Raw genomic sequence first — 25,942 nt, 5'->3', positions numbered from 1 at the left:
AAGAGCTTCTCCAACCCAAACATTTCGTGCATTTGACAAATTTGCTCAGATTACAAAATCCAGGGATTGTGGAGATCAGGGACCTCAGTCAAACAGGGCTGCAGGAAGAAGGCTGCCTGACACCATTTGTAACATTCTATTTGCCAACATACTGACCCTGAACACACAAGCAAAGTCAATGCATATTTGCATTCCAATTTATTGAAAGTCAGACCCTACAGTTTCTGCCTTAAAAAAGCCCACATGTGTGAAACAGAGATGGATAAAAGCAGCGCTGCTCAAAGAACTGAGGCAGATTTCTGCTCCAACACGCATCACAAGAGACTCTGCTCTGAAGTTTACAGTTTAACTAGAAAAAGACAAAGCTGGACCAATTTTGGTACAGCTGTGTTGGTCAAAGGACATCAGCAAGGCAAGGCTGCAAGGAAAAGCACCATCATTTGTTAGACCAGCAGCATGAAGCTCTGCCAGCCGCGTTTCAGGCACAAAGAAAACCTCACACGGAGTAAACTCGGAGTACAACTGCTCAGCGCTGAACCGCTACATTAACCCAGTTAGGCAGTTTGAAGAAAAGGGGGTGATAGCTGTGATGGAGGTATGGGAAGAGCAAAGGAAAGAATTAGGTCACTGTCACCTAACAGGGACAGAGAGAGTGAGATGGGTGGCTGTCACCCCCAGAATAATGCAGAGTCAGCTGGGGAAGGAAACATTAAAATGTGTCAGAAAACCATTGATGTGTCTGTGATCAGAGAGACTTGAAGAAATGAGATCACCTCATGCATGAAGCTGAGAAGGAAATACTTGTTAAACCAAAACATAATGCCTTCTGCAAGCAAACTATAAAGGGACGGTGATATATTTAAAAATTAGAAAAATAAAATTTCATGTGTATCCAATATAGATATATATAACAGAGAACTTAAACTACACAGCTCCAAGAGTTATCTAAGTTATTGTCGAATCTTTCAGACTGCTCCGGTAGCACGACTAACAGCATCATCTCCACCGTTTATGACAAGAAGCAGCAGGAGCCGCAATGCCCACAACAAATTTGAAAAGCATGATATATTTTTAAACATGCTTGGGTTGTATTTCTGAAACTGAGAAAATACGAATCATTTTCTTATATTCCAAATTACTTCTCCAACATCAAATTGCCTACATAGAATTCAGAATCAATGACTAACATAAAAGACAGTTTCTGTTCCGGAAAGAACAGAAAAAATGAGCCAGGCTTGTGAATGTGTTTTTATATGATATCTTATAATATTGAAGTATCTGGAAATGACACATTTTTGGTTTAGAAATACACTCAGATAGTCAGGTAGTAATATTAACAGATTTTTCCAGCAAATAATAAGAAAATTACAATAATAAGCAGATACCCCATAAAAACACCAAAACCTCTGTTGTATTGGGTACCCATCTGTGTTATTGAGAATTTTAATCCTAAGAAGAGACGCAAATGAAAAACCAAAGGAAATGTGCTTATTAAAAAAAAAAAAAAAAGGAAAATACTATAAGACATCTTCCCTTTTATGTTGATGAAAGATTGAATGCTTAAAACTTTAATTGGATCAGAAATTCAAACAGTCACATTCTAATTTATTACTTAAGTCACTGTGAAAAACAAAGTCAGTATGGCAAATAAAATATATTATTTTAAAAAATAATTGCAATTAAGTTAGAAGCACACTTTAAAGGTTAACTTTGCACCCACTTTGGTTTAGCCAAGACATAATCCCTAATGCCACTCAGGAAGGATTAAAACAGAAACACTACAGCAGTTATTGTACAAGTCACACACCTCTGACTGAGCAACACGCAACGTCCTCTTTGAATGAAAACTACAGAGACATGGGAGGGCCACCAAGACTCCCCAGTTGTGCTGGAAGTGTGTTCAGATAGCACTTTGCATTCCCTCAGTTGCAAGCTTGTGTCTCACATCTGCAGCCCCAAACTTACTTGCTCCACCAGGAAAGATGTAAAATTCACCTGGTTGGCCTAATCTATGACCTCCTGAGCATGGCAGAGTCATACAGTGATGCCACGAGCAAGACTCAGAGGCTGTGCAGCTCCCAGCGCACTCACATCTGTTAACACAGGTCCTCTGACATCACAGGGGAGAGAGAACAGAGTTAGAGGGAGACGAGGACACCTGAGCAGATGCAGCTCAGGGCTGTGAGCACAAGGTGAACAGGGCTGGGTCAGATCTCTCCAGGAAGGACACGGCAGGGAAAAGACTGGAGACTGGTGGAGAAGCCATGGAAGGTGCAGGAGAAGTGGAAAAGCTTCTGTAAAGTGAATTTGCTATTCATACCCTTCCGTTTTCTGAAGGAGAAGGAGAGGAACAAATGCCAATTCTATGAGGACAGCAGTGGCCCTCAGCCTCCTGTCTCTCACCGACAGTCTCTTCACCTTTTCGCAGCCCCAGGGGCCGAGTCAGCCACTGGTTGCTCATTGTTGCCTCCTCCAGCAGAGTGCTGTAAATTGCTGTCCCTGCCAAAAAACTGCTCTGGCAGCCACAAGGAGAAACTTCTACCGCAGGGCCCCAGCACCACCACTTGTTCAAAGACCAATGAACGATGAATGTTTTACCTTGGCTTTCAAGCAACACTGGGACTGACCCAATCCAGTACCTTCTGTACCTGTGCCACAAGCTTAGGTGTACTACAAACAGACTGCAAAGCGGGGAAAGGAATCAAATTATGATAATAATGAGACTGAACTGCAAAGCAGGAAATAGTTAGAAGGTGTTAACTCCCTCTTAAGGCCATCACAAGTATAATCATCAGAAGAAAAGGATAAAGTTGTCAAAAAAATATTACTGAGCATTATCCTGATCAGGATAAAGACAGTATCGAAACAACAAGCAAGGATAAATAAGGTGACACATTTCCCATGAGAGTACTCTCTTTCAAAGAGATATCGCACGCTGAAAGCAAGAATCATGACTGGCAGATGCTGGTGTTGATATAAATGGCAGTGGCACTATCAGCAAATGGTGAAGCACTGCAGTGTCAGGATGAGAAAGGAGAAGACAGAGCACTCCTCAGCACTGTCAAGAAGCTTGCTTGACATCATTGTAATTGCTATCAAAAATCCTGAAAGCCACAACTGGGACAGACAGGCCCACAATGCTTAAAATAAAACCGCAAGTAGGCCCAGAGGCACAATCAATTTTAGGTTTTGACAACCAAATCCAAACCAATGAGTGTAATGTTTTAAAGTTTGCTTCATCTGAAAACAGTGCATTTTTAATTTTGCCAAACTAAAGACCCATTTTGCTCAGTGCAGAAGATACTTCACAGTCCAAAAATTAAGTACTGGTGTTTGGATACTTTCCGAGAAGACACACAGAGGCAGAGTTGCTCTGTCAGGGTGAGGATTCCTACTTCACAAGATACGTCAATTGTTTGATACTTCTTCATTGCTGTGGCTTTGATTCCCCTCCTCTACCTGAGACAATTCAAACCTGTCCAAGTCTGGGCTCTATCTATCACTACCTTATCATACACATTACAGTCTTCACAAGTAAATACAAAGCCTCCTGCTTTTACAAACAGAAGCCTACTCTGTGTCCTGCACAGGTCTGGAGAAGGGACAATTTCTGTTCCCACAGCAGGTGTCCTGCTCGCATGCCTTGTGCATATGAAGACTAAGGCTCCTCCTCAAACTTCTCTAGCGTGCTTGTTACTCTTATTGAGTCAAAGAAACACGGTTAATTTAAATTAACAGCCCTGTTTTAATACCAAGTTACAACAAGTAATGAACTAAGCAAAAGTGGCAAGTTCAAATTCATTCAGGTACGCATAGGAAGGCAAACAGGAATATCCAATAACTAAACCAGTGATGAAATGTAGAAATGTAGCTCCCTCTTTTCCAACAGTTCGTCCCAAACTTCAGAAATACCATCAGAGCAACTGGAATTCCACTTTTGAGGAAGTTCAGTATTTGCCAAAAATATTTTCTCTGGGTCTAGATTAAAATAAAAATCCTACCGCCACCCAAACCCCACCTATACGACAAACCTGACAATTACAAAGGGGTCTCCATTCCCACTTTTTTTTTTTTAACCAATCCTGGCACCCCTGCAACTTGCATCTTAGGCAGTTACATTTACAGTTGAACTAAACCTAGTAGATCACTCATCAGGAATTTCATTAGAATAAATACAAGTCAGGCGTATAAGTAGGTCCACTGATTTTCTTGGCACCTCTCATATACTTACTTAAAAATGGTCATGTAGAAGAATTTAGCGAAAATATAGCTTGTAGCAGCAACAAAATCCACTGGCCAAACTAGACTGGAAAAATGTTTAATTTGCATGAAAATTTCAATACTACTCTGAAATCTTACTGTTCTTTAATTACAGAAAAATAAATAGCAAAAGGTAAGTGCTAAAAATTTAAAGATCTGAAGGACATCATGAAGTCTTGGTTTTACACTTGCAAATTCAATAACAAGAATTAAAGGAAGTTGGTTGGCCTATATTTGTTCTGTGGATCATGAGAATGCTTCTGACTCATAAACACGTATATTCGATGATGCCTAACCTGCAACTCTTCAGTCAAGTGGATTCTTTCAAAACCAACTCAATTATCAATACTTATCATTAAGAATTACAAACACAGTGCCTTGAAATGAGAAGAACTAGACAAGACTGTGACTGTTTCATATTCACATTATCCATGCTAACATGGATATGAACTGAAGTGTGTCAATTAAAAATTATGATGTGTAGTTTCTTTACTAGGAATACAACTATAATACAAATAGGTCTTTCTTTAATGGAGAAGAAAAAGAAAGGGGGGGGTGGATTGTACAAAGCAGTACTCTGGTCTTTTCAGACCTTTTTTGATAGCTGCTGTATGTCAGAGGTGAAGAGTACAGTCCATTTTTTTATCTTAAACACACAGACAGTGAAGCATTTTATATAAGAAGAGCTATAAAAGAAAATGTTACTCCAGCATTAACAGGTAGTGAGGTTAATTCCACCATTAGCTCAACAGCAGTACATTTGTACAGGGAGAACATCTAACATCCTGAGAGGATCTTCATCCCTATTAAATAATGACAGGTTTCTTTCTTACAAGGTTTACTCCTTTCGAGTGAATCACATTTTTGGCACCTTTGTTTCCAGCAGATGTGCCAATTAAGAGGCTCGCACTGTAAGAAGCAGTATTACCTTTCCATGCCAACTTTCAGTCTTTATGGATGGGCTCATTCATATGCAGAAGGCAAGCGCAGCAGCCAAGACATTTTATACCCCAACAGCAACCAAAGTTTTCTAGATATCTTTGCCAGTTGACTCTTAACTATGTTCTCTTGAGCCAAATACATTTTGAGAAGAACAAGTTTATAGGCCAGAGTGTACATGAGTACAAATAAGAAAAGGTCTCTGAGCCTCAGCTGAGGGATCATCCTCTTGCTTCCCCTTCCAGCAAAGGAAGAGGAAAAAAGGCAAAAGTGGACAGAAGAGGCAGATTCACCCGGCCATCTGCTTCATGCAGTAGTGTTGCAATGCCTGTGTAGGAGGTCATAATGGATTTCTCAACTTAAATAAATATCTAGAAGGCAGATACACATATTTTTCAAAACAAAGCGCAGACTTCTGACGTCAATGTAATTTCTTGCTAATTACTATTGAGAAGCTAGTCTTCTCTCCCTAATAAGGCAATTTCTGTATTCTGTTATCTTCCCTATGAAGTCCTATATTCATCAAAAGAGCTTAAGCACTACAATGCCCTTTTATCCCCTTTATTAGAGAAAGCAAAAAGCCTCAGACTGAGATTGATGAAGGCCAGCCCCTCCTGGCTAGGAAGCAGCCTAAGTCAGCCAACAAGAAGATACAGAAAAAGCCACAGAGCACAAGTCCCATATTCATATCAAGGCCAGCCCAGGCCAAAGGGAGGCACCTCGCTCCCAGGAAGCATCTCTTCTTGTAGTGCAGCAAATCGACTCAAAAGCAAAAGGTCAGAAGCTTTTCCTTATTTTGAAAGGAAACAGAAGGATGTGGCAGCAGCACCGTCTCTGCTCAAAAACCTGAAGATTTGGAGCTATAAAGTCCACACAGGTGGGACTCAGCAGACCAGATTCAAACAGGGGGTGGGGAAAGGAAGGCAGAGGCTCAATTGTTGCCATGCTCTGAAGGTATCTTCTAGATGAGGCCATTCATGGGAAAATGGGACTTTCCCAGGAACGTCCCAGCAGGGCAGGAATGCCAGTCAAGTGAAGATTTGCATCTTCGGCTCCAGGTACCATTTGTAAATCCAGCCCAAAATGTCCCAGCAACATCTTCCTGGGGAAGGCAGCTGTGACATGTCCCTACAAATCCAGAGCTGAGATTTTCAACAAAAATATTATGCCCACTAGTCCTTGATATAAGGAAGTTCAGTCATAATGAGCTGAATGTGAAGGGAGGGTCGAGAGAACGTAAATTAAGTGTTGTGAGGAACAATATTCATCTGCTGTAATGTGTTGAGTACATACAATATATATCCTTTCAGGAGAGAGATCTATGAAGTGATATCTAAATCAACGTGCTGAAAAGACAGACTGGCCCTGAATAAGAACTAGAAATATTTTAATTACATTTCTGAAAGGAACTCTGTTCCCTTCTCTTTCTTGGACCATTTGCTTGCAGTTTAAGATTACATGAAAAATTCATGCTAATCCTTCAGTTTCTGTCTGCAGAAGACCAGCAGCGTCAGGCAGTGGGCAGCTCTCAAGATTCACTCCAGGGGCAATTTCATCTCACAAGCCAAAATTTAACTCTTGGTTAAGTAGCTGATGTTCTATACACAGCCCACTGCATAAAGACACACACAGCTTCAAGGATCTGCGATTCCCCAGGGCTCTGCCATGCTGCTCTGCCACCCAGATCAGGGCTTTCGTCTCAACAGCAGCCTTTGGCAGGTGATATTTTTACACAATTAACACATTTAACTTTTTTCCTCCAGAGATGGCATGTTTTCTGAATAATAAAAAAATTGAGGCAGGTTTAGTAATACTTCAATCACATTAATTAGGAAATATTCATTTTTATGCAGCTTTTTATATCCATCCAACTACTGATGAATAAATGACTCCAGGTAAAACTCAAAATTGCGTTGATTCATTTAAGCCCTTTCTAAGAAGCATTACATTTAAAAATAAACTAATTCCTATCTATCCAGAAACAGCAGGTAAAACTACAAAGTTAATATGCAAAAGAAAACTTTAGAACTGCAAATGACTTGCCAAATCTGCTTTGCATTTTTATTTTAGACCACATTACTGCAGTGTCTTACAGGTCAGTTGCCAAACTGAATTGATCTGCTATATATTCTCCAGTCCACAATGTTTGTTCAAGGTTTTTACGCTGGAAGCTTCTGAATTTCTCCAAGTTCAAAACAATACATGTTCACAAGGAAAAGTTGTTGAAAAAATTCAAGGATGGAGGATGTTTCAAAGGAAATTTGTCAACACTTTTTTTTTTTTTCTGGCAGTCTCTCAAAAGCCTTCATTTTCTAATCTCCAAGACATCAGAATTCAGAGAAATGAACTGTTAAGGAATGTTACCAGACCTTTTACATGAAAACACAGCCAAACACAGGCAGCATGAGTAAATAGCTGATATAAAGAGCACCATCTACTGACAGGCCGCATTTTGACATACCCAGACAGTTTTGCAAGGCACTGCATGGGGCTTCAAGATAATCCAGCTTTCTCTTGGAGATGTGTAGTACTTTTCACATTTTCCTGCTCACCTGTCCTGTTTCTTGTAACCCACTTAAGCTGTTCTGCTCGCGGCTCACAAGGCAGCCCGGTCACAAGGCACGTTCCAGCAGTTAGGCCCCCCATCTTCACACTTCTCTCCCGTTTCACTTTGTCATTGAAGCTTCCAACGTGGAGCTGATCCCCCCCTTGTATGTAGCTGCTATACCAACACTTTACAATTATAAATTACCATTTCATTACCAGCTGTTTATGAGGACATGTTTCCAAAACCTCCTTAGTCAAACACTTGAGAACTGTCCCTAGACAAGATGCAATCACGTGACGATTCCTGAAAGCACCAAGGTTTACATGAGATGAAGTATCTTTCCATGTTCTCACAGAAGAGATTACATGGAGGTGGAGGTATCTTCCTCACCTTTATCCTACTGCTGTTTTATTTCTTTGAACACAGCACTACAACCTTTTATTTTATGACACGGTTATTAGCAGAGGGACGTAAGAAAAGGCTGTTTCCTGACAGACAAGAAAATATTACCTATATCCACAAATGGTTCTGATTCTGTTGGCTAGCATAATCAGAAATAACCTTTGGGAATGCTGTTTAATGTCTTGATCACTTCTAAACCCAGGCAAAATACACAGCAGAAATATATATTTGGAGAGAATAAAAACAGTAGATTAGAATAACTTTTCTAGTAAGTTGGCCAAAATTCACTGGTCCTTAAACCCTTCACTAACAAACATAAGAACGACTTCTGATAATTATTATTGAAAGTAGAAAATAAATATTCACATACTTTTTGCTTTATGTTGTTTCACCGATTAAAACATCAGTAACATATAAAAATGTAAGTGATAAGCTTTGGATATTTCAAGTTTGCAGATGACACCAAGCTGAGTGGTGCAGTTGACACATCTGAGGGACAGGGTGCCATCCAGAGGGACCTGGACAAGGTCAAGAAGTGGGCCCATGTGAGCCTCATGAGCTTCAACAGGCCAAGTGCAAGGTCCTGCAGCTGGATCGGGGCAACCCATGGTATCAATACAGGCTGGAGGATGAAGGGATTGAGAACAGCCCTGTGGAGAAGGACTTGGGGGTACTGGTGGATGAAAGATTGGACATGAGCCGCCAATGTGCATTTACAGCCCAGAAGGCCAATTGTATCCTGGGCTGCATCAAAAGGTGTGTGGCCAGCAGGTGGAGGGAGGTGATTCTGCCCCTCTGCTCTGCTCTGGTGAGACCCCACCTGGAGTCCTGTGTCCAGCTCTGGAGCCCTCAGCACAGGACAGACATGGACCTGTTGGAGAGGGGCCGGAGGAGCCACAGAAATGGTCAGAGGGCTGGAACAGCTCTGCTGTGAGGACAGGATGAGAGTTGGGGCTGTTCAGCATGGAGAAGAGAAGGCTCCACCTTTCAGCACCTAAAAGTGGATTATGAGAAAGATGGGGACAGACTTTTTAGCAGAGCCTGTTACAGTAGGACAACGGGTAATGATTTTAAACTAAACTCAAAGAGGGTAGATCCAGGTTAGACATGTAGAAGAAATTTTTTACAACGAGGGTGGTGAAACACTGGCCCAGGTTGTCCAGAAGGGTGGTAGATGCCCCATCCCTGGAGACATCCAAGGCCAGGCTGGACGGGGCTCTGAGCAACCTGTTCTAGTTGAAGATGTCCCTGCTCATTGCAGGGGGGTTGGACTAGATGACCTTTGAAGGTCCCTTCCAACTCAAACTATTCTATGATCCTATGAATATTCCAAAGGTCAATGAAACTCAATTTGCTGTTTTTATACAATAATCCTTGTCAATCTGTTTAGAAGAGGATTAAAAGAGAAACAACCAATATGAGCTTTTCTAAGGGAGAGGTTGTACTCAATTTGTATGTACACGTGGCAGATTAATATCCGTTAACAAAATCATAAGAGAAACTTTCTAATACATAGGAAAGTTTCAAGTTCTACTTTGTTTTATAGTCCTACTTGCTTGTGGCAGCACAGATGTTTTATTCTCCTAGTGTATTTGCATGCAGCAGCGACAATTTTCTGATTTTACCTCTCTTCCTCAGTTCTAAGATTTATAAATACAGTGGGGTATTCAAACTCATCCTATAAATTATTCTTCCTTTGCACTTTATTTCACCTTCTGCAGTCAAATTCCCTTTTGCTGCACATATTCTACTACTTTGCCTGATCTCCATCATACACCTGCTATACCTGCAACCTATACCTTCCTCAGCTTTTTCTTTTGATCCTTTTTGCTCAGTCACATATCCCATGCTAAGAAATTTATAATTTCACTGCTCCCCATTCTATTGTTCCTGTAATTATTGCACTGGATTCTACCTTTCTCCTGAAGGGAAAAGAAACAAACAATCAAACAACAGAAACCACAACAAAACAAATAAAAACAAACCACAACCAAGTCTGCAGTCTCCTGTTTCACTGTAAGATCACCCAGTTTTCATCTCTGACACATTAGGACAAACTGAAGCACTTGGTAAAGCTGGTGAAGTGGTGAAAAATCAAAACACATTTGGTTCTTAAGGTTACTACTCTTTCAGATTGGTATCTCCTCTTCCTCCTCCTAATCTGATCCAGTCTCCTGATAGCTCCATGTGGACTGCACTTCCACAGACTTTTCTCTCAGCAGCAATCGCAGCAAAGCAATAAATACAGCCAGCATGGCCAAGTGATTAAAATAAGCCAAATTAACAAGGAAATGCTGCCAAAGGGGACAGTTCTCACTGGTTGCTCATGACCAGCTAGTAGGGAGTACTCTATCACTAATAAAAGCCAGAGTTAGATAATTCAGCTGGATGATAAATTGATCGTCAACGCACTGAAGTCAAAGAACTGAGCGGTCAACTCAATAAAATGAGAGAAAGCAGGGGCTGGGGACTGAGACTTGCTGCAGGAGACAGACCACTAAATGGGGTGCTCCATCATCAGCTCCGTTCAGCCAGGACACACTGCCACTGCATCCTGACCCTCCCCAACCCAGCAGAAACCTTTGTAACACCCTGAAGGGAACCAGGTTTGTCAAAAAAACAAGACAACAATGGGATGGGAGGAAACGACCCACAAACCCAGAACAAAACCCTGACCATGGCACAGGGGTATGGAAGGAAGCAGATGATGAACACTGTAAAGTAAGAATTTCATCAACAATAAGCTGGTTGTACTTGCCATCATTGTGCCAGGAGTTAATTTAATTGTTGAGTTCAGTTTCATCTGTTCAGTTTGTGTTTTTAGAATCACTTGCAATTTGCATAAAATATTTTAGAGCACAACAACAGGATGCACTCCAGTAGTTTTTCCCCCCCCTAAATCTCAGGACTGTTCACATAACCTGACTACATTATACAGTTTTCTTTTTGGAATCGAAGGCTAAGACAACTTCCTTTCCAATTATTTTTCTTTTTGGTTTTTATCAGCATTTTGTGTCCTTTGGAACCTGGAAACCAGGGAGGGGGAGCAAAAGTCAACAGGAAAAAAAAAAGGTAATATACTGTTTTCCTCCCAGCAAAAGGCAGAAGGGGCAGTATGTACTAATGGACATGTACAACTAATGCAATTTCATCTGAATTTCTGAACTTGGGTGTTTAATCAACATGCTGAACACCCAGCTGACCTAAGCATTTCATTTGGCACCGTTCTTTATTTTTTCTCCCCTTCAAAAATACTTTTAAAAATGAAACCGCTCCAATACTAAATTGTTTCAACAGAGAGTAAGGGAACATGAAACAACAGCTATGGAAAACAAACCTGATAATTATTCAAGCAAAAAAAAATTTTCTGAAATAATCTGCTGCTGGTTACTATGGACAATTAACCATAGTTTGCAAGCCATAAAGTAGCCTTCCCTACAGAAAAAAAAAACCAAACAGTAGTGACAGTTTAATAAGCATGAACATTAACAAGCGCTTCAGATTCTTCTTCTGCAGTTAACAATAAAGGTTTCAGGAAAGCTTAGTACATGGAATAACGTGTTCAGTTTTCCTCATCAACTTCACAAATCACCATCTAATGCTGAAATGTTGACAATAAAGCTATTTGTTCTTTAGGACAAACCTGAGAAAGGCATAAATTCTGAGTCACCAAAAGAAGTAAGTTTGAGACAGTCTTATATTTGAAGTAGAACATACGATTGTGATAGTCTTTATCTCCAGAAAAAGCTTTTCTGTTCAAGCGGCAAGGATATTGATTATTTAAAAATACATCTTCAAACCTATACAGAAGCCTTATTTAGATAAAGGGCTAACTTCAGCCTTTTCAAGCAATTGCTGGGGGAAATCCCATGGGCAAGACTGCTTGAAGGAAAAGGGGCCCAAGAGAGCTGGATTGCATTCAGAGATTGCTTCTTCCACGCTCAGGATCAGAGCATCCCCACACATAGGAAGTTGAGGAAGGGAGCCAGGAGGCCTGTGTGGTTGAATAGGGATCTGTTGGGTATGCTCAAGCAGAAGAGGAGAGTTTACAGGTCACGGAAGCAGGGGCTGGCCACTTGGGAGGAATATAAGGCTGCTGTTAGAGGATGTAGGAAGGCAACTAGGATAGCCAAGGCCTCCTTAGAATTACAGCTGGCAGAATTACTGAATGCCGCCTTTGTCTCTGTCTACTCTGCTGGAGGCTCTCCTGGGGAGCCCCGTACCCCTGAGACCCCGGATGAAGCCAGGTTAATGGAGGAGTTTGCTTTAGTTGATGAGGACTGGGTTAGGGAGCAATTAGATAGTCTGGACGTCCATAAATCCATGGGTCCAGATGGGATGCATCCATGGGTGCTGAGGGAGCTGGCTGAAGTCATTGCTAGACCGCTCGCCATCATTTTTGCCAAGTCTTGGGAAACAGGGGAGGTGCCCGAGGACTGGAGGAAAGCAAATGTCACTCCAGTCTTCAAAAAGGGCAAGAAGGAGGACCCGGGTAATTATAGACCGGTCAGCCTCACCTCTGTCCCTGGGAAAGTAATGGAACAGCTTATCCTTGGTGTCATCTCAAGGCATATCAGGGAAAAGAGGGTCATTAGGGGCAGTCAGCATGGCTTTACCAAGGGTAAGTCATGCCTGACCAACCTCATAGCCTTTTATGAGAATGTAACAAGGTGGATGGATGATGGCAGAGCGGTGGATGTGGTCTACCTTGACTTCAGCAAAGCCTTTGACACAGTCCCTCACAGTATCCTGACAGCCAAGTTGAGGAGGTGTGGTCTGGACAATAGAGTAGTGAGGTGGGTTGCAAACTGGCTTAAAGAGAGAAGCCAGAGAGTGGTGGTCAATGGTGCAGAGTCCAGCTGGAGGCCAGTATCTAGTGGAGTGCCTCAGGGGTCAGTACTGGGGCCAATATTATTCAATATATTCATTAACGATTTGGACGAGGGAATTGAGTGTACTATCAGCAAGTTTGCTGGTGACACCAAGCTGGGAGGAGTGGCTGACACACCAGAAGGCTGTGCTGCCATCCAGTGGGACCTGGACAGGCTGGAGAGTTGGGGGGGGGAATAACCTGATGAAATTTAACAAGGGAAAGTGTAGAGTCCTGCATCTGGGCAGGAACAACCCCAGGTTCCAGTATAGGTTGGGAAATTACAGATTAGAGAGCAGTGTAGGGGAAAGGGACCTGGGGGTCCTGGTAGACAGCAGGATGACCATGAGCCAGCACTGTGCCCTTGTGGCCAGGAAGGCCAATGGCATGCTCGGGTGTATTACAAGGAGGGTGGTCAGTAGATCGAGAGAGGTCCTCCTTCCCCTCTACTCCACCCTGGTGAGACCCCATCTGGAATATTGTGTCCAGTTCTGGGCCCCTCAGCTCAAGAAGGACAGGGAACTGCTGAAGAGGGTCCAGCGTAGGGCAACAAAGATGATTAAGGGAGTGGAGCACCTCCCTTATGAAGAAAGGTTGAAGGAGCTGGGTCTCTTTAGTTTGGAGGAGACTGAGGGGTGACCTTATTAATGTTTATAAATATATAAAAGGTGAGTGCCATGAGAATGGAGCCAGGCTCTTCTCAGTGGCAAACAATGATAGGACAAGGAGTAATGGGATCAAGCTGGAACACAAGAGGTTCCACTTAAATTTGAGAAAGAACTTCTTCTCAGTGAGGGTAACAGAGCACTGGAACAGGCTGCCCAGGGAGGCTGTGGAGTCTCCTTCCCTGGAGACATTCAAAGCCCGGCTGGACACGTTCCTGTGCAACCTCATCTGGGTGTTCCTGCTCCAGCAGGGGGATTGGACTGGATGATCTTTTGAGGTCCCTTCCAATCCCAAACATACTGTGATACTGTGATAAAAGACTGTATTATTGGCATAGGTATGCTGAAGTTCAGTCGCATCTACCTTTTCATAATGAAAATACATTTACAAAATCCTTCACGATCTAAAGTGTACTGCTAAGATTGAAAGCAATCAGCCTTGAATGAAAGATGAATTAATAGCAGTTCTAAAACCATTAGATACAGACTATATTGTCATGCTTTTGTTTAAAGCAAGGAAAAAAGGCAAGAAAAGTAGATGGCGTCTAGGTCAGCAAAGTCATCAGTAGTTGATGGATGCACTTACAGACATTAGAGAAGAAAAGAAAATAGGCAGAACATAATATCCACTTATGAGATCCTCTACGTTAAGGACAGAAAAAAAGGCCTCGAGATATGCTGTAGCTCTACCTTGTTGAGAGCTGAAGTTTTTCTATTTTTAGATATGCATGTCAAGGGCACATTTAACCCTAGAAGTGCAGCATGACGCATCATCACAATATTCCTTCCTAGATAAGGGTAAAATTAGAAATATTCACTCTACCAAGTACCTCTTCTACAAACAGCCCCTACCAGTAATAACTATAATCTGGGTGAGGATCTAGGAGGTCAGGGAGATGGAAGAACAGATGCTCCAGACCACCTGCGTGGTGACCTCCAGGTAGGCAGGAAATGCAATGTTTATGTTGAAGAAACAGCCAATTTAACAGTTTCCTCTAAGCCAAAACACTGGCTTTGCTTCTCTGCCCAACAGCCCAGGCTGCTGCTTCAGCTGCTTCTACTGCTGCAGTTTTTGAGGGTGCAAGGAGAAGGGTCACGGGTGTGAGCTGCTGTGGGACAGAAGAGGGACACAGCTGTCTCCTGAAACACACGTTGAGCTTCTCCAACCGCACACTCACAGTCAGAATGGTGGGAAGCCCTAAGCAGACTCTGCTGGTTGTTCCACCTGAGTGAGGCATGGGGAGGCTTCAGCAGCACTGCACCACCCAGACCAGGATCAGCATCTCTCGTGTTGGGCAACAGTTTGCAGAGCAAATTGAATACTACGTCAGTCTAATGCTGACTCTAGTGGATTATTTTCTCTCCTTTGGGGGGTACATGAAAAGATACAGGGTCTGTGGATAATGAGATCAGTTTGGCAGGTGAAGACAAGACTGAATTGGTGGGCAGAAGATGGCAATGTGTCCATCTGGAGGGTCTCACAGGGCTGGCAGACCGCAGAGGACAGCTGGTATACTCAGAGAATAGGAAAACACAACTTTGCATGACAGTTCAAAAGCTAAAATAAGCAAATAGCCTAAAAACAAAAGGTTCTCTCTTTCATGTTTTTTAAACGATGGATTTGTTGAAGGAATTTGATCCACATTCCCTAATCTCTTGAAGGGAAAGTACTTGTGATTTTTGATGCCACTACCACGAGTAGGATTTGTCTTTTCCACATGCTGAAGGCCTCAGCTGAACATGAACACTGACACCTCATATTCAAAGAAACATACTGCTGTAATGCTTCCACCCTCTGCTCTCCCATTGCAAACTTACACTGCTTTTAGTTTAAGAGTCTGTCATATATGGATATCGTTCTTAGTTTTGAACTAACCCTGCAAATGCACAGAGTGATTAACAACAATATAAAACCACCCTAGCAACATAACTAGAAGCACAGAAGTACTAGAAGTGGGACACAGGCACTTAGAGCCATCCCCAGGCTCAATCACTATATCAAAGTTCCACCTAATGGCATCACAGCCAAGGAAACCCCACACTACTTACAAATCAGTTGGTCAAAAGAATTAAAGAGGGAAAGGGAAGAATTGTCTCTTATTGAACATAACATTCTTCTTGCTTTCTGCTTGCCCCTCTGATAATACATAGCATCATAGAAAATGTCTGCTTTAACATTTGGGAGATGTTTCCCTGCTCCCTGCAGTGGCACATCGGCTACACAGTAATCTGCAGCTGACTGTGGAACAGAGATGAAACATAAACACTTCTGATTGAAGTCCACATTCGGAAATAGCTAAAAAGAGGTAATATTTGCAAAGTGTGAAATGAAAGCACACTGAAAAGCCTCCTTGATTTCAGAGACCCCAAATGAGACAAGAGATAGCCCTCAGAGGCAAACACCATGCACACTCTAGTCCTCATCTGCCAAATACTTCCCAGTTTTAACTAGTCCTAATCATCATCGTTCTTCTACAGCTGGAAAAACTAAGCCACAGTGCAAGAACTTGACTTCCAGTGAAGAGCAACAGGCTTCTAAAGTCCAAGACCAATTAAGAGAAATGAGAAAAATGAAACACACACACTCCAATCATTTTTAATCCAAAGGATAGAGGGTTTTTTGCAGATTAAGCAGTCTTTGCTTGCCAGACGATCATCTTGAACATAGCTAAATATTAATAGATGGGACTCGCCTGTCTCAAGTGTTCAAAGTATGATTTTTGAGGTAAATGCAGCTTCTGAAATATGGTCTCTTAACACAAGGTTCCACCTCCATCAGACATTAACAGCCATTTCGACATCAAATGCAGAGACCAGTTAGCAAGGCAGAGGACAGAACTGAGTTGGAGATCCAAACACCTAAACTCAAGTACCAACGCAGTCCTCAAAGCACAGAGAGACCCAGCTGAGCAGTGCTCACTTCAGATCTGCACTCCTCCAAGCATGCTGACTGGATCTCCACCAAATGTGGCAACAGTTTAGACACCCAGCTCACATGCAGATGCTTCATTTAAGTTGCACCCATCAGCAAGCTCAATTCCACCCGCGGTACCTGAGGGGAAGGCACCACTCTGCCCCAGGCCACCCCTTCCCTCCCTAATGCATCTCTGCACCGGGGGAAAGCTCAACAGGTTGATAACACAAGAAATGCCCTTCAGATATTATCAGGGCTACTACAGTCCCACACCCCTTGTGTGATCATGACATTTCACTCCCATTGCTCAGCAATCGTTATTTTTCAAAAGGAAAAAGGTTCCACGTTTCTCCCTACGAGTAAGCCTACAGCAACTGCTAATCAGTTTTGTCAGAAGTGTCCAATGAACACATGTGGCAGATTAATGAAATTATTGTTATAACTCAGATGAGATGGACTATTTGCAGAACCCGTAGTGCCAGCAGTGGAACATTAAACTGCTTCCCCATTTTAAATGCTAAATTGGTTCCATAATACATTTTGTAATCCCTCTAATCACAGTGCTATTATTCTTTACCGGGCAATTCTGTACTTTTCCTTCCCCATCAATGCAGCTGTGTCATTAAAATACTGCTTTATTTTTGAAGCAGTTTCTATGAAGCCCTTAAAGGAGCTTCAAAGTGAAAGCAGAGGGTTTGGATGGCTTTGTGGAGCAGCTTCACAACGAGGCAAGCGGCAGAACTGGCACTCTCAGTACATTATGCATCCACACGCTGCATGGAATTGCTTTTTCCTCTAAAAACAGCTCTATCTTTTTATCTATATTTCTTTTTCCCCAAAGAGAAGCTCTTTTAAATAACTTGTCTGTGTCTACACGTGTCTATAGTATCAGACATCCCACTTATTTCTAGAGTACTACCATGGCTTTTTACTGCTTATGTTTGCTAATACATAGCGCAATTGCTGCTCCTTTTTACACTGGTGTAATGAGAAAGAACACAAATTTCACATTGATAGCTTTCACAGGACAACAGGAGCCAGCTCAGACTACATTTCCCTCCGTATGCTCCCTCAGCTGCCACTTCGGCACCATCTGCTCCCGCTCGCCCCGTGCGAGGGCTGCGCTTGCTCCCTGCGGCACAAACCAGCCCTTGGCTGGGGGTTTGGGCCACCCCGAGCGCATCGCGGGATCACAGCCCACACCCAAACACCTCACCGTCCTTCACACGCACGCACTGTGTGTGCGCAACTGCTGAAAATGTATTAATCGTTGGGGTTTTTTTTGGTGAAAGTCCAACTGTAAAAAGCCTGACAAACAGAATTTCACTTCCTGTTATCACCTGATGGTCTGAAGTAATGGATAGAGCTTGTGCAGATGAATTTCATAAAGGATCCATTTAAAGAGTTTGGAAGGTCACTCAACAGTGATCTTTGTAAGTAAGCTTCATCTGTTCTGCTTATACTCATCTGAAGAGCTAAGTATTAGTCTGAGTTAATTATTTGGGCTTCCTATGGGGAGAAAGAATAGAAGCAACAGGAAAACAATCCCACCTTGTGATGAGGGGTGAAGGAGAAGGAATGAATAATGGTCCTTTGCCCTTCTTTTCCCCTCACTGTCCTGGGCAAAACACAACAAACCGATTCAGGCAAGATCTCCCACTCACACGTGGCTGCTGTGAGGGCAGTTGATAATTTCAGGATCCCCAGGCACACAGTCAGGGCGAACAGGGTGAACAGGAGGAGCCAGATCTTTTATGCTGAATGTAGAAGCCTTGCTGCAAAAATAAGGGTCTTCATTTTACACTGTTTATAAAAAGAATGGATGACATAGCAATGGGGAAAAACATGCTGCAGCAAGAATACACTTGGATTCTGAATCAGGCATTTATCCTCCTATGATGAAGTGGCTCACAAGACCCAACAAAGAGAGACGTTTCTTGTTTTCCTGGCTCATGACAACGTAAATTCTGAACCAAGCAGCTATATTCTGCACTACAGGCAGGGTTACTCCAGCACTTCATTCACACCAGTAAAACCCCAGAGTGATAAAACGTCAACCTCAGCTGCCTGAAACATACTGGGGTCACCCAGCAGCCCTGTGTCACCTCTCAGGATAAAAGCTTCCTTCACTGCACGGTTCTGAAACTTTAAACTTCAGCCAGATGTCACAACCACGAATGACAAGCTGAGAGAGGAAGAGGTACATACACATCAAACATTTCAGCCCTCAATTTAGAAGTGAGACCACTAATTACTGTGTATCACTAATAATCATAGAATGAGACATTAGAAAGGCACATTGACCTGAAGTGTAATTATTTCAACTACCTGATATTAGCATTTACCAAATATTTTTAAATTCACTTCAGACAAACTGTACACTTAGATTCTGTACCTATTTTTGCCAGTCACAAAGAAGACCCAATGCAATAAGTGGTGTTTTGTCATTATTACAGTCAAAGAGTAGGGAGGATTTTTTAAAAAATAATTTAAAAAAACCCACACACCATATCTATTGGCTTTCATTGTGGTGATCTGATGTGGACACTGGTAATCTGTTAACTACTTCTCCACAAAAATCCATTACGAAGAACAAACTTTCTGTTCAGTAAAGGAATGTTTCACCATCCAGGGTCTGCACCTCCACTGCGATACACATAGGTATCTGCAGTTCAGTCGCCCTCCCACCAGCTGCACAGTCCAAACACAGAAGCTGGAGGAGCAGAACAGCCCAGCCGGGGTTATCCAAACCTTCCCTTCAACAGGCGAAATGTGTGTTAACTTCAGCCAGTCCAGTTTGCATTCTTGTTCGTACCTCCTGTGGCCACCAGAGGTTTCACAAGAGGGGAACAGTTGGAAGAGAAAGCAAAAAGGTAAAACCTCATTGCCCCAGTTCAGTGTTTCTCAACCAACCGGAGGAAAAAAAAAGCAAGAAAAAACAGTAGAGAGGTGGGGAGGGAAATAAAATGGTCTCAGCATCCCAAGCTGCTATGCTGATGAAAGCCTATGTTCCACCATACCCATCGCCAGGACCACTGGTTGGAAAAATATTGTTTCTCAGCCCATCTATTTTTCTAAGCTTGACCAAAAAGGATAAACACTGTGAAGCAGAAGCTACTGATTTAAAAACCTGGAGAATTCTTCTAGAAAAGTACCTTTTCTATTATCTTGTTAGAGAACAGTACCAGGACATTTTTTATTAAAAAAAAAAAACAAAACAAAAACAAAAACCAAAAACCAAAAAACAACCCACAACCTGACAGAACACTTTTCTATTTCTAAGACAGATTTTATAACACCTTATGACTCGGAAGCCTTCTCTTTTGTGCTTGGACATTTCATCACACATTGACACACACAGCAAATACTTCCTGAGCAGAGCAGAACTCCCTGGGATGCCAGAGGAGCTGCTTCCACCATCAGTCCCGAACAGGGCCAATAAGCCAAGATAAATTCTCATCCTCTTGTCACTGAGTTCAGTCAGCCCTTCAGTGTTGCTTGATATAATTTTAAAAGCAAAAAAAGGTGTTGTTTTCTTTTTCTTTAAGAAAGCAAGAGCAACCAAAGAATTCATGAACTACACTGTAAGTATAGTCTAGTGTTGTCTGTAGAGCACTTAAGAGAAGGTAAGATTAAAGAAAAATCTCACTTCATTTACCAGTTTCTTTTTGTAGTTTTCATGAACATTTTAAAGGACTGTTAATCTGTCTCCAAGTCAGATAAAAACCTGCCATTGCTAACACAAAATTTAAAAAGTCTAACCATAGTGGTTGCCATTAAAAAGTCCTTATTATTTGCTACATCTGCTACCACGTAAGGAGACAAAGTGTTACCACCAGATATGCACACCTTACTTAGGAATCAAAACTCCCTGAATTAAGTGACAGAACAGATTTGGGTGTCGTGCTCACAGTGACCAGAGCTTTGAGTGCAACATCTGGGATGCCTTGATGAAAGTTGTAACTTCTGTAAGAAATGATTTTCTGCATCTTGCCAGGGAAGCTGCCTTCTTTTAAAGCTGACACTCAGAGAAGTACAGGGCTTCTAAAGTACAGTAAAACCTTTTTGTTTTTTAACAGAACTCCACTCTGTAACTCCAAATGTCCTGACTCATTCTGTTTATCTAGAGATTACCATGATATTAAAACTAAACAGACCAAACATAAGAGCCAGAAGTAGTATTTTAATGAAAAAATATAAGAATTCTAGAAAATACACCCAATAGAGGTTAGATGTAGAAGGTGTTAGAGAACAAATATGTATTTTAAAATGTATATTAAAACCCGTCTTTGCTTTCTCCAATGATATTTTTTGCTCTGCCCACACAACTGCCTGATTTTTTTCATATACCATAAACACTGAAAAATCAATTACTGATCAAGAAAGTGTGTATAGTGTTACACATATACACTTTAAAATAAATATATAAAACAAAAAAGCCAAGTATTTTTGCAGATCAGGTTAGATATTAATAATCTTGGCCTCTTCTGGACTTGCTCACATGTATAACAAGGTGGTTCCATAGGGAACCAGCTGAGGGAGACTAAGATCGTTGTTCCATTTTCTGTTAAAATTCTACCTCAGTCAGCCTATACAAATTAGATTCCATCCTTGTCAGGACCTCCTAAATGAGCAATACTTCGCTCATGCTACAGTTTCTGCTGTCTGCATCCCCAATATAGAAACAAACACTTGTATCCCCCTATTTACACCACATTAGCTGCATAAAAAGGAACTTTAAACCTGTCTGTAGCCCATGAGTTACTCCTGTTCTGCAACTCCATAGCTAAGAACAGAAAAAGGACACATTCCATTACAAAGGAGATTTTCTTTGGACAGCAAAACCTTAAAGCAGACAGGGGTTTAAAGTGCCAGAATTGGTGTCAATGAAGACAAATTAGAAAGCTGAAAGCACAGAAGGTGGTCTATAAGGCACCTTAAATTGCATTCGATATGTTATATTGCTTTGTGCAATGTAGGTCTCACTCGTGTGGATAAAAGGTATGTGTTGATGTTACTTGAATACACAAGATCACAAAGAAAGCTTTTAGAAAACAACTGAGCAACGAGCAAATATAAAACAAAAGTATCTGCCCACAATGTTTTATTTACAATTCTCTCCTCTATTCCTGCTCATCTTTCCACTGTACAGAAATGACTGCATGGATGAAGTTTCATAATGACAGCTTAATTCAACTCCTAAAGCCACACAAGTTACAAACCCAACTCCATATTCACATTTTTGAGGAAAAAACAATGCAATTTTTAAATTTAAGGCAGAGCAAGCCAGAAAAGAGAGGCCACCTCAGGCTGTAACATATGAATCCAAACGAAAAACGTCACCAAGTTAATACCACACATAAAAAGCAAAGTTAATAACAAGGCAGCAACACATTCAGAAAAACAGTTCACTTCACTGGCTTGTTACTATTATCCCAAGCTTATTCCATCAAGCAAAATGTTTAGTTTTGTTTGGTGGCTTCTTTGGTTTTAAATCTGAAGCATGCCCAACTTTCTAAATAAAGCTCCTGCAATCAGATGTAGGAAAGCAGCAGCTGATTTCAGCGCTTTGAGAGCGCTGCGCTTCCCTGCTCCCCGGCCATCTCCAGCACGGACAGCCTTGGAAACGGGTTTAAGTTCATCAGTCCAACAAGTACAGCTCAGACAGTGGAAACTGGCTTCATTACATTAAATCACCAATACATTTCATCTTCATTTTCCACTAGCATGAGTCTTTTGCAAGCAAAGACAAGCTCAATCTGCCCGTGTTGCACGTCAACTACACGTAAGCCCATTCTCAATCGGAAGCCTCATCATGTCATTCAGCTTCTTCATGTCCAAGCTTGTAAGATCTCCTCTGAGCTCAACACACCTCCTTAGCTTTCAGTACGGGGCAGATTTTCATCTGGTGATGTTGAAACATGGGCAGGGTTAGCTTGTCTTTGTCTGCAAAAAGCTGGACAGATGTATACTAGCTGAGCCTTTTCTCCAAGCCCATCCAAAATGTCACAGTCTTGTTACCAAATGGATGATTCAGAGCAATAAGCACAAACATGTTCTGCAAGGGTTCAAGAGAAATCAGCAACATGCTTGATAACTGGACTGCAGATAGCAGTGATTTTGACCAATGCCAACCTGTACAGGGTCTAGTTCAGTGATTTAGGACAGAATGAAATGAGTTCAAATTGTGCTTATTTAAAACTAAGTATTCTAGTCAAAAATCAGAACGGAGAATTCATACCAAGCCTTTATTGTCGAGGCCACAAGGCTCAAAATGTTTAATGCCACTTTATTCTAAAAAGTGAAACACATCGCAACTCTATGCATATTATTTCTTACATTTATTATACTGATGACAGTAGGAAATACTCTTAATTTGTTCAGTCATTGAAGTAATTGTTATTGCCTTTTTTGGACCTTTAAAAATGAAACATTTTATCTGCTCTATTAATTCCCAATGTGTCAGATTCAGTAAAAACTCAGTTTTTCACTCCGCAGAAATCACTCATTAAACCAAGAGTTTAGGCCTTTAAAGGTCAAAAAGACTGATAAGGCTTTTAAAGAATCACTCCCAATTTTATGTTTTTAACATTACCTTATTTTTATTTCTAGTTAAAAACACATCTAATATGATACATTATTGTCTAATACTCAAAGCATCTGGAGTACATTCATTCATCTGCACTTGGTCGTCCTGTCTGCTGCACACAAACAAGAAACAGCAGCTTACGAATGAGAACAGACACTTCATTTGTCTTTAGGAATTCATCTCTGAAGTATGTTTATTCACTGACATACCAGACACAGAAGAATTGACCTGGTATTTTCCCTAAAATTAGTTAATAGTTTATTAAACTCAGCCACCCATATAAAAATCCATATATTCATATATCCACAGAACTTTTCCTTTATCTACCCCATGAAAAATAAACAAGCAAACAAAAAAACCACACTCAAGAAAAACACATCTATTCCCATCCTGGTTGTTACTCAAGTCATTTGGGAAAAAAGTCTCCACAGTGTCTGAAAAAGAGAGACTCCGTTATTCCATTATTTTAACTATCTTCATCTACAATAAAATAGTGTAATGTCCAAGATGTGTGTGGGCTAAAACCCCACGGTAATACCTTGCTTCTGTTACATCCACTTCCTCAAACTGTTACTTTTGCAGCTTTATATGTTTTTAACAGAATGAAAAATGCTTTTTAAGCAGTAGCCAGGACTTCCAAGAAGCCTGGGTTCTTTAAGACTCACCAAAATAAATACAAACCCAGCCCTACCTACCTTAGATATTTCTGGCTCCACTTGTTGTTTCTTGGGTGTCTCTTTCGGCTCAGGCGCTTTTGGATTACTGGCATTCTTAACAGAGGGCGATTCAACTCCCTCGCCTTCAAGTTGCAGATTAATACCTTCCGTGGGGACAGGGTGATCAATACCATTTGGATTCAGATTGCAATGGATAGCTGGGAAAAAAAAAAAAATACAAGAAAGAGAAAACACTGCTTAGGAAAGAAGAACTCAACCTTACACTTGTCGTAAGTACTGAGAAGCGCCACGTGGTAACCAGAGCTATGTCAGATCATGGCAAAAAGCTGTCTGCAGCTTGACATGTATTCAGGGTGAGATATTTGAGAAAGAAAATGAGAGGCAATGCAGTGCTGTAAAAGGCTATTTACTGCAGGCTACTGTGCTGAGCTCTGCTCTGCTAGATTCACTACAGTATCCAAGGCCCCAACTTACAGCTTTTCCTAGGGTAGGGAAATGTACTCCATGTATTCATTGTTCAGCTGTATCGTTCTTTGTTTTCTAGGAAAGCAAGTTAAAAGTTTTTCTATTACATTTTCAATTACTACAACATTCTAGCTCCTGAACAATGTGGGATAAGTAAGCTGTGCACTGCAAGCTGGTCTCTGCACCGAGTAATGACTTACCCGGCTGATTATCTCTCCTTCAGCACTTTGTACCGCTGCAAATTACCACCTACACCATCCTAACAAGCAAGAGGGATGTGCTCTCTAGGAGCATATAATGAAGTGTGGAGTAATGACAGCAGAATAAGGAAAGCAGCCAGAGGAAAAAATAAAACTAATGCAAACCATACCACAGAAATGCACATTTAGAATTATGGCAGTAGTTTAATCATTTTCTTTCTGAAATTTCACACTTCCAGCACTCACATAGAGAGCAGCCTTAAGAACCTTCTTTGCATGTGTAGCAATTTGAAAGTGCATAGGTCCTCAGGCAACTTCCCCTTCATGTGAGTATCTGATTTTTGCATCTGTGTTCCTGGGTAACTGTGCTACTTTTAGTGCTACTCATAATTAATAGTCCCAACTTCCCCTGTACGCAAAAGAACTTTGCCCAGATATTGTGGTGCAATGTTTGACAGCCTTGAATAGAAACCCAAAACACAATGTAAAGCCAAAATAAAAGCTGCCCTTTTACTCTTGCTTGGCTTAGTAGCAAAGGGTGGGGAGCAGGGAAAGGAATGAGGACTGCCAGTTTCTACCAGCTATGGAACAGTCCTTGAAAGCCTCACGTGAAACAGGCTGAAGCAGCAAAACGTGAAGGGTCCTTCAACTGCAGAACCTTTGAAAATTCGTTCATCTGAAATCTCAGGGTCTTCCTTGAAAATTTTGAGCCTAAATTATGGAAATTCCTTGGAGCAGAACTAAAGTGAAGGCCAAAAAGTTGGCCTTTTCTCCTTGGGATTTTCAAAAACATCCTAATATTTGTAAAAGATAAGTGATCTGTCCAGGCACTATAATACCCACATCTGGAAGCTAGGGATGGAAACATCTCCTATCTTCATGTCAAAAGAACATTATGAAGGATAATTCATTAACAACACTGAGTGATGTAAAGCAGTAAAGAATTGCAACATGCTTTACTACAAATTGCAGCCATTTTATGGAGAAGAATAGAAAAATACATGACTGGCCCACAGAAAAACAGTAAATTAAACTAAGAACACAAAGGGAACTAAATTTCAGTCTCACTGTGAGTAGCTGTAGGGGATTAGTCCTGGACTTCTTTTACCAGCATGTAAAAGAGGGAGGGATGCCCCTCTGAACAGTCAGTTCTTTAGGAGACAGCCTGAGAGGAAGAAGAGGAGGAATCACTAGACCACGGGATGTCCAGAGCTGAGCCCTGCAGAGACCTCCTCTGGTGAAGGGAATAGAAGAGGTGCACGATGCAGAGCTTCTCGAAGTGAGGCAGGATTTCTACTGGCTATCCCAGGGACCATCATGGGAAAAGGATTTCCAGCTAAAAATCTCTTCTTTATCAAAAGGGATCCTCCATTTGCTTAGGCCTTGCATAGGGAGTTGTGAGTTTGCTTTAAA

General features: G+C 41.5%; 1 protein-coding gene across 3 annotated transcripts in view; it reads right to left on the bottom strand.

Moving 5' to 3' along the window:
• Window positions 1-25,942, bottom strand: part of SAMD12 (sterile alpha motif domain containing 12) — a 176,359-nt gene that overhangs the window by 132,524 nt on the left and 17,893 nt on the right. For all 3 annotated transcript variants that reach the window (XM_071803840.1, XM_065830653.2, XM_065830654.2), the window contains exon 2: window positions 23,883-24,061. In XM_071803840.1, coding sequence (XP_071659941.1) covers window positions 23,883-24,061 — 179 coding nt within the window. The remainder of the gene's footprint in view (window positions 1-23,882; window positions 24,062-25,942) is intronic.

Source organism: Patagioenas fasciata, chromosome 2 (genome assembly GCF_037038585.1).
Source record: "Patagioenas fasciata isolate bPatFas1 chromosome 2, bPatFas1.hap1, whole genome shotgun sequence".
NCBI classification, from domain to species: Eukaryota; Metazoa; Chordata; class Aves; order Columbiformes; family Columbidae; genus Patagioenas; species Patagioenas fasciata.
Note: the sequence above shows the minus strand (reverse complement) of the source record. Positions and strands in the feature narration are given on the sequence as shown.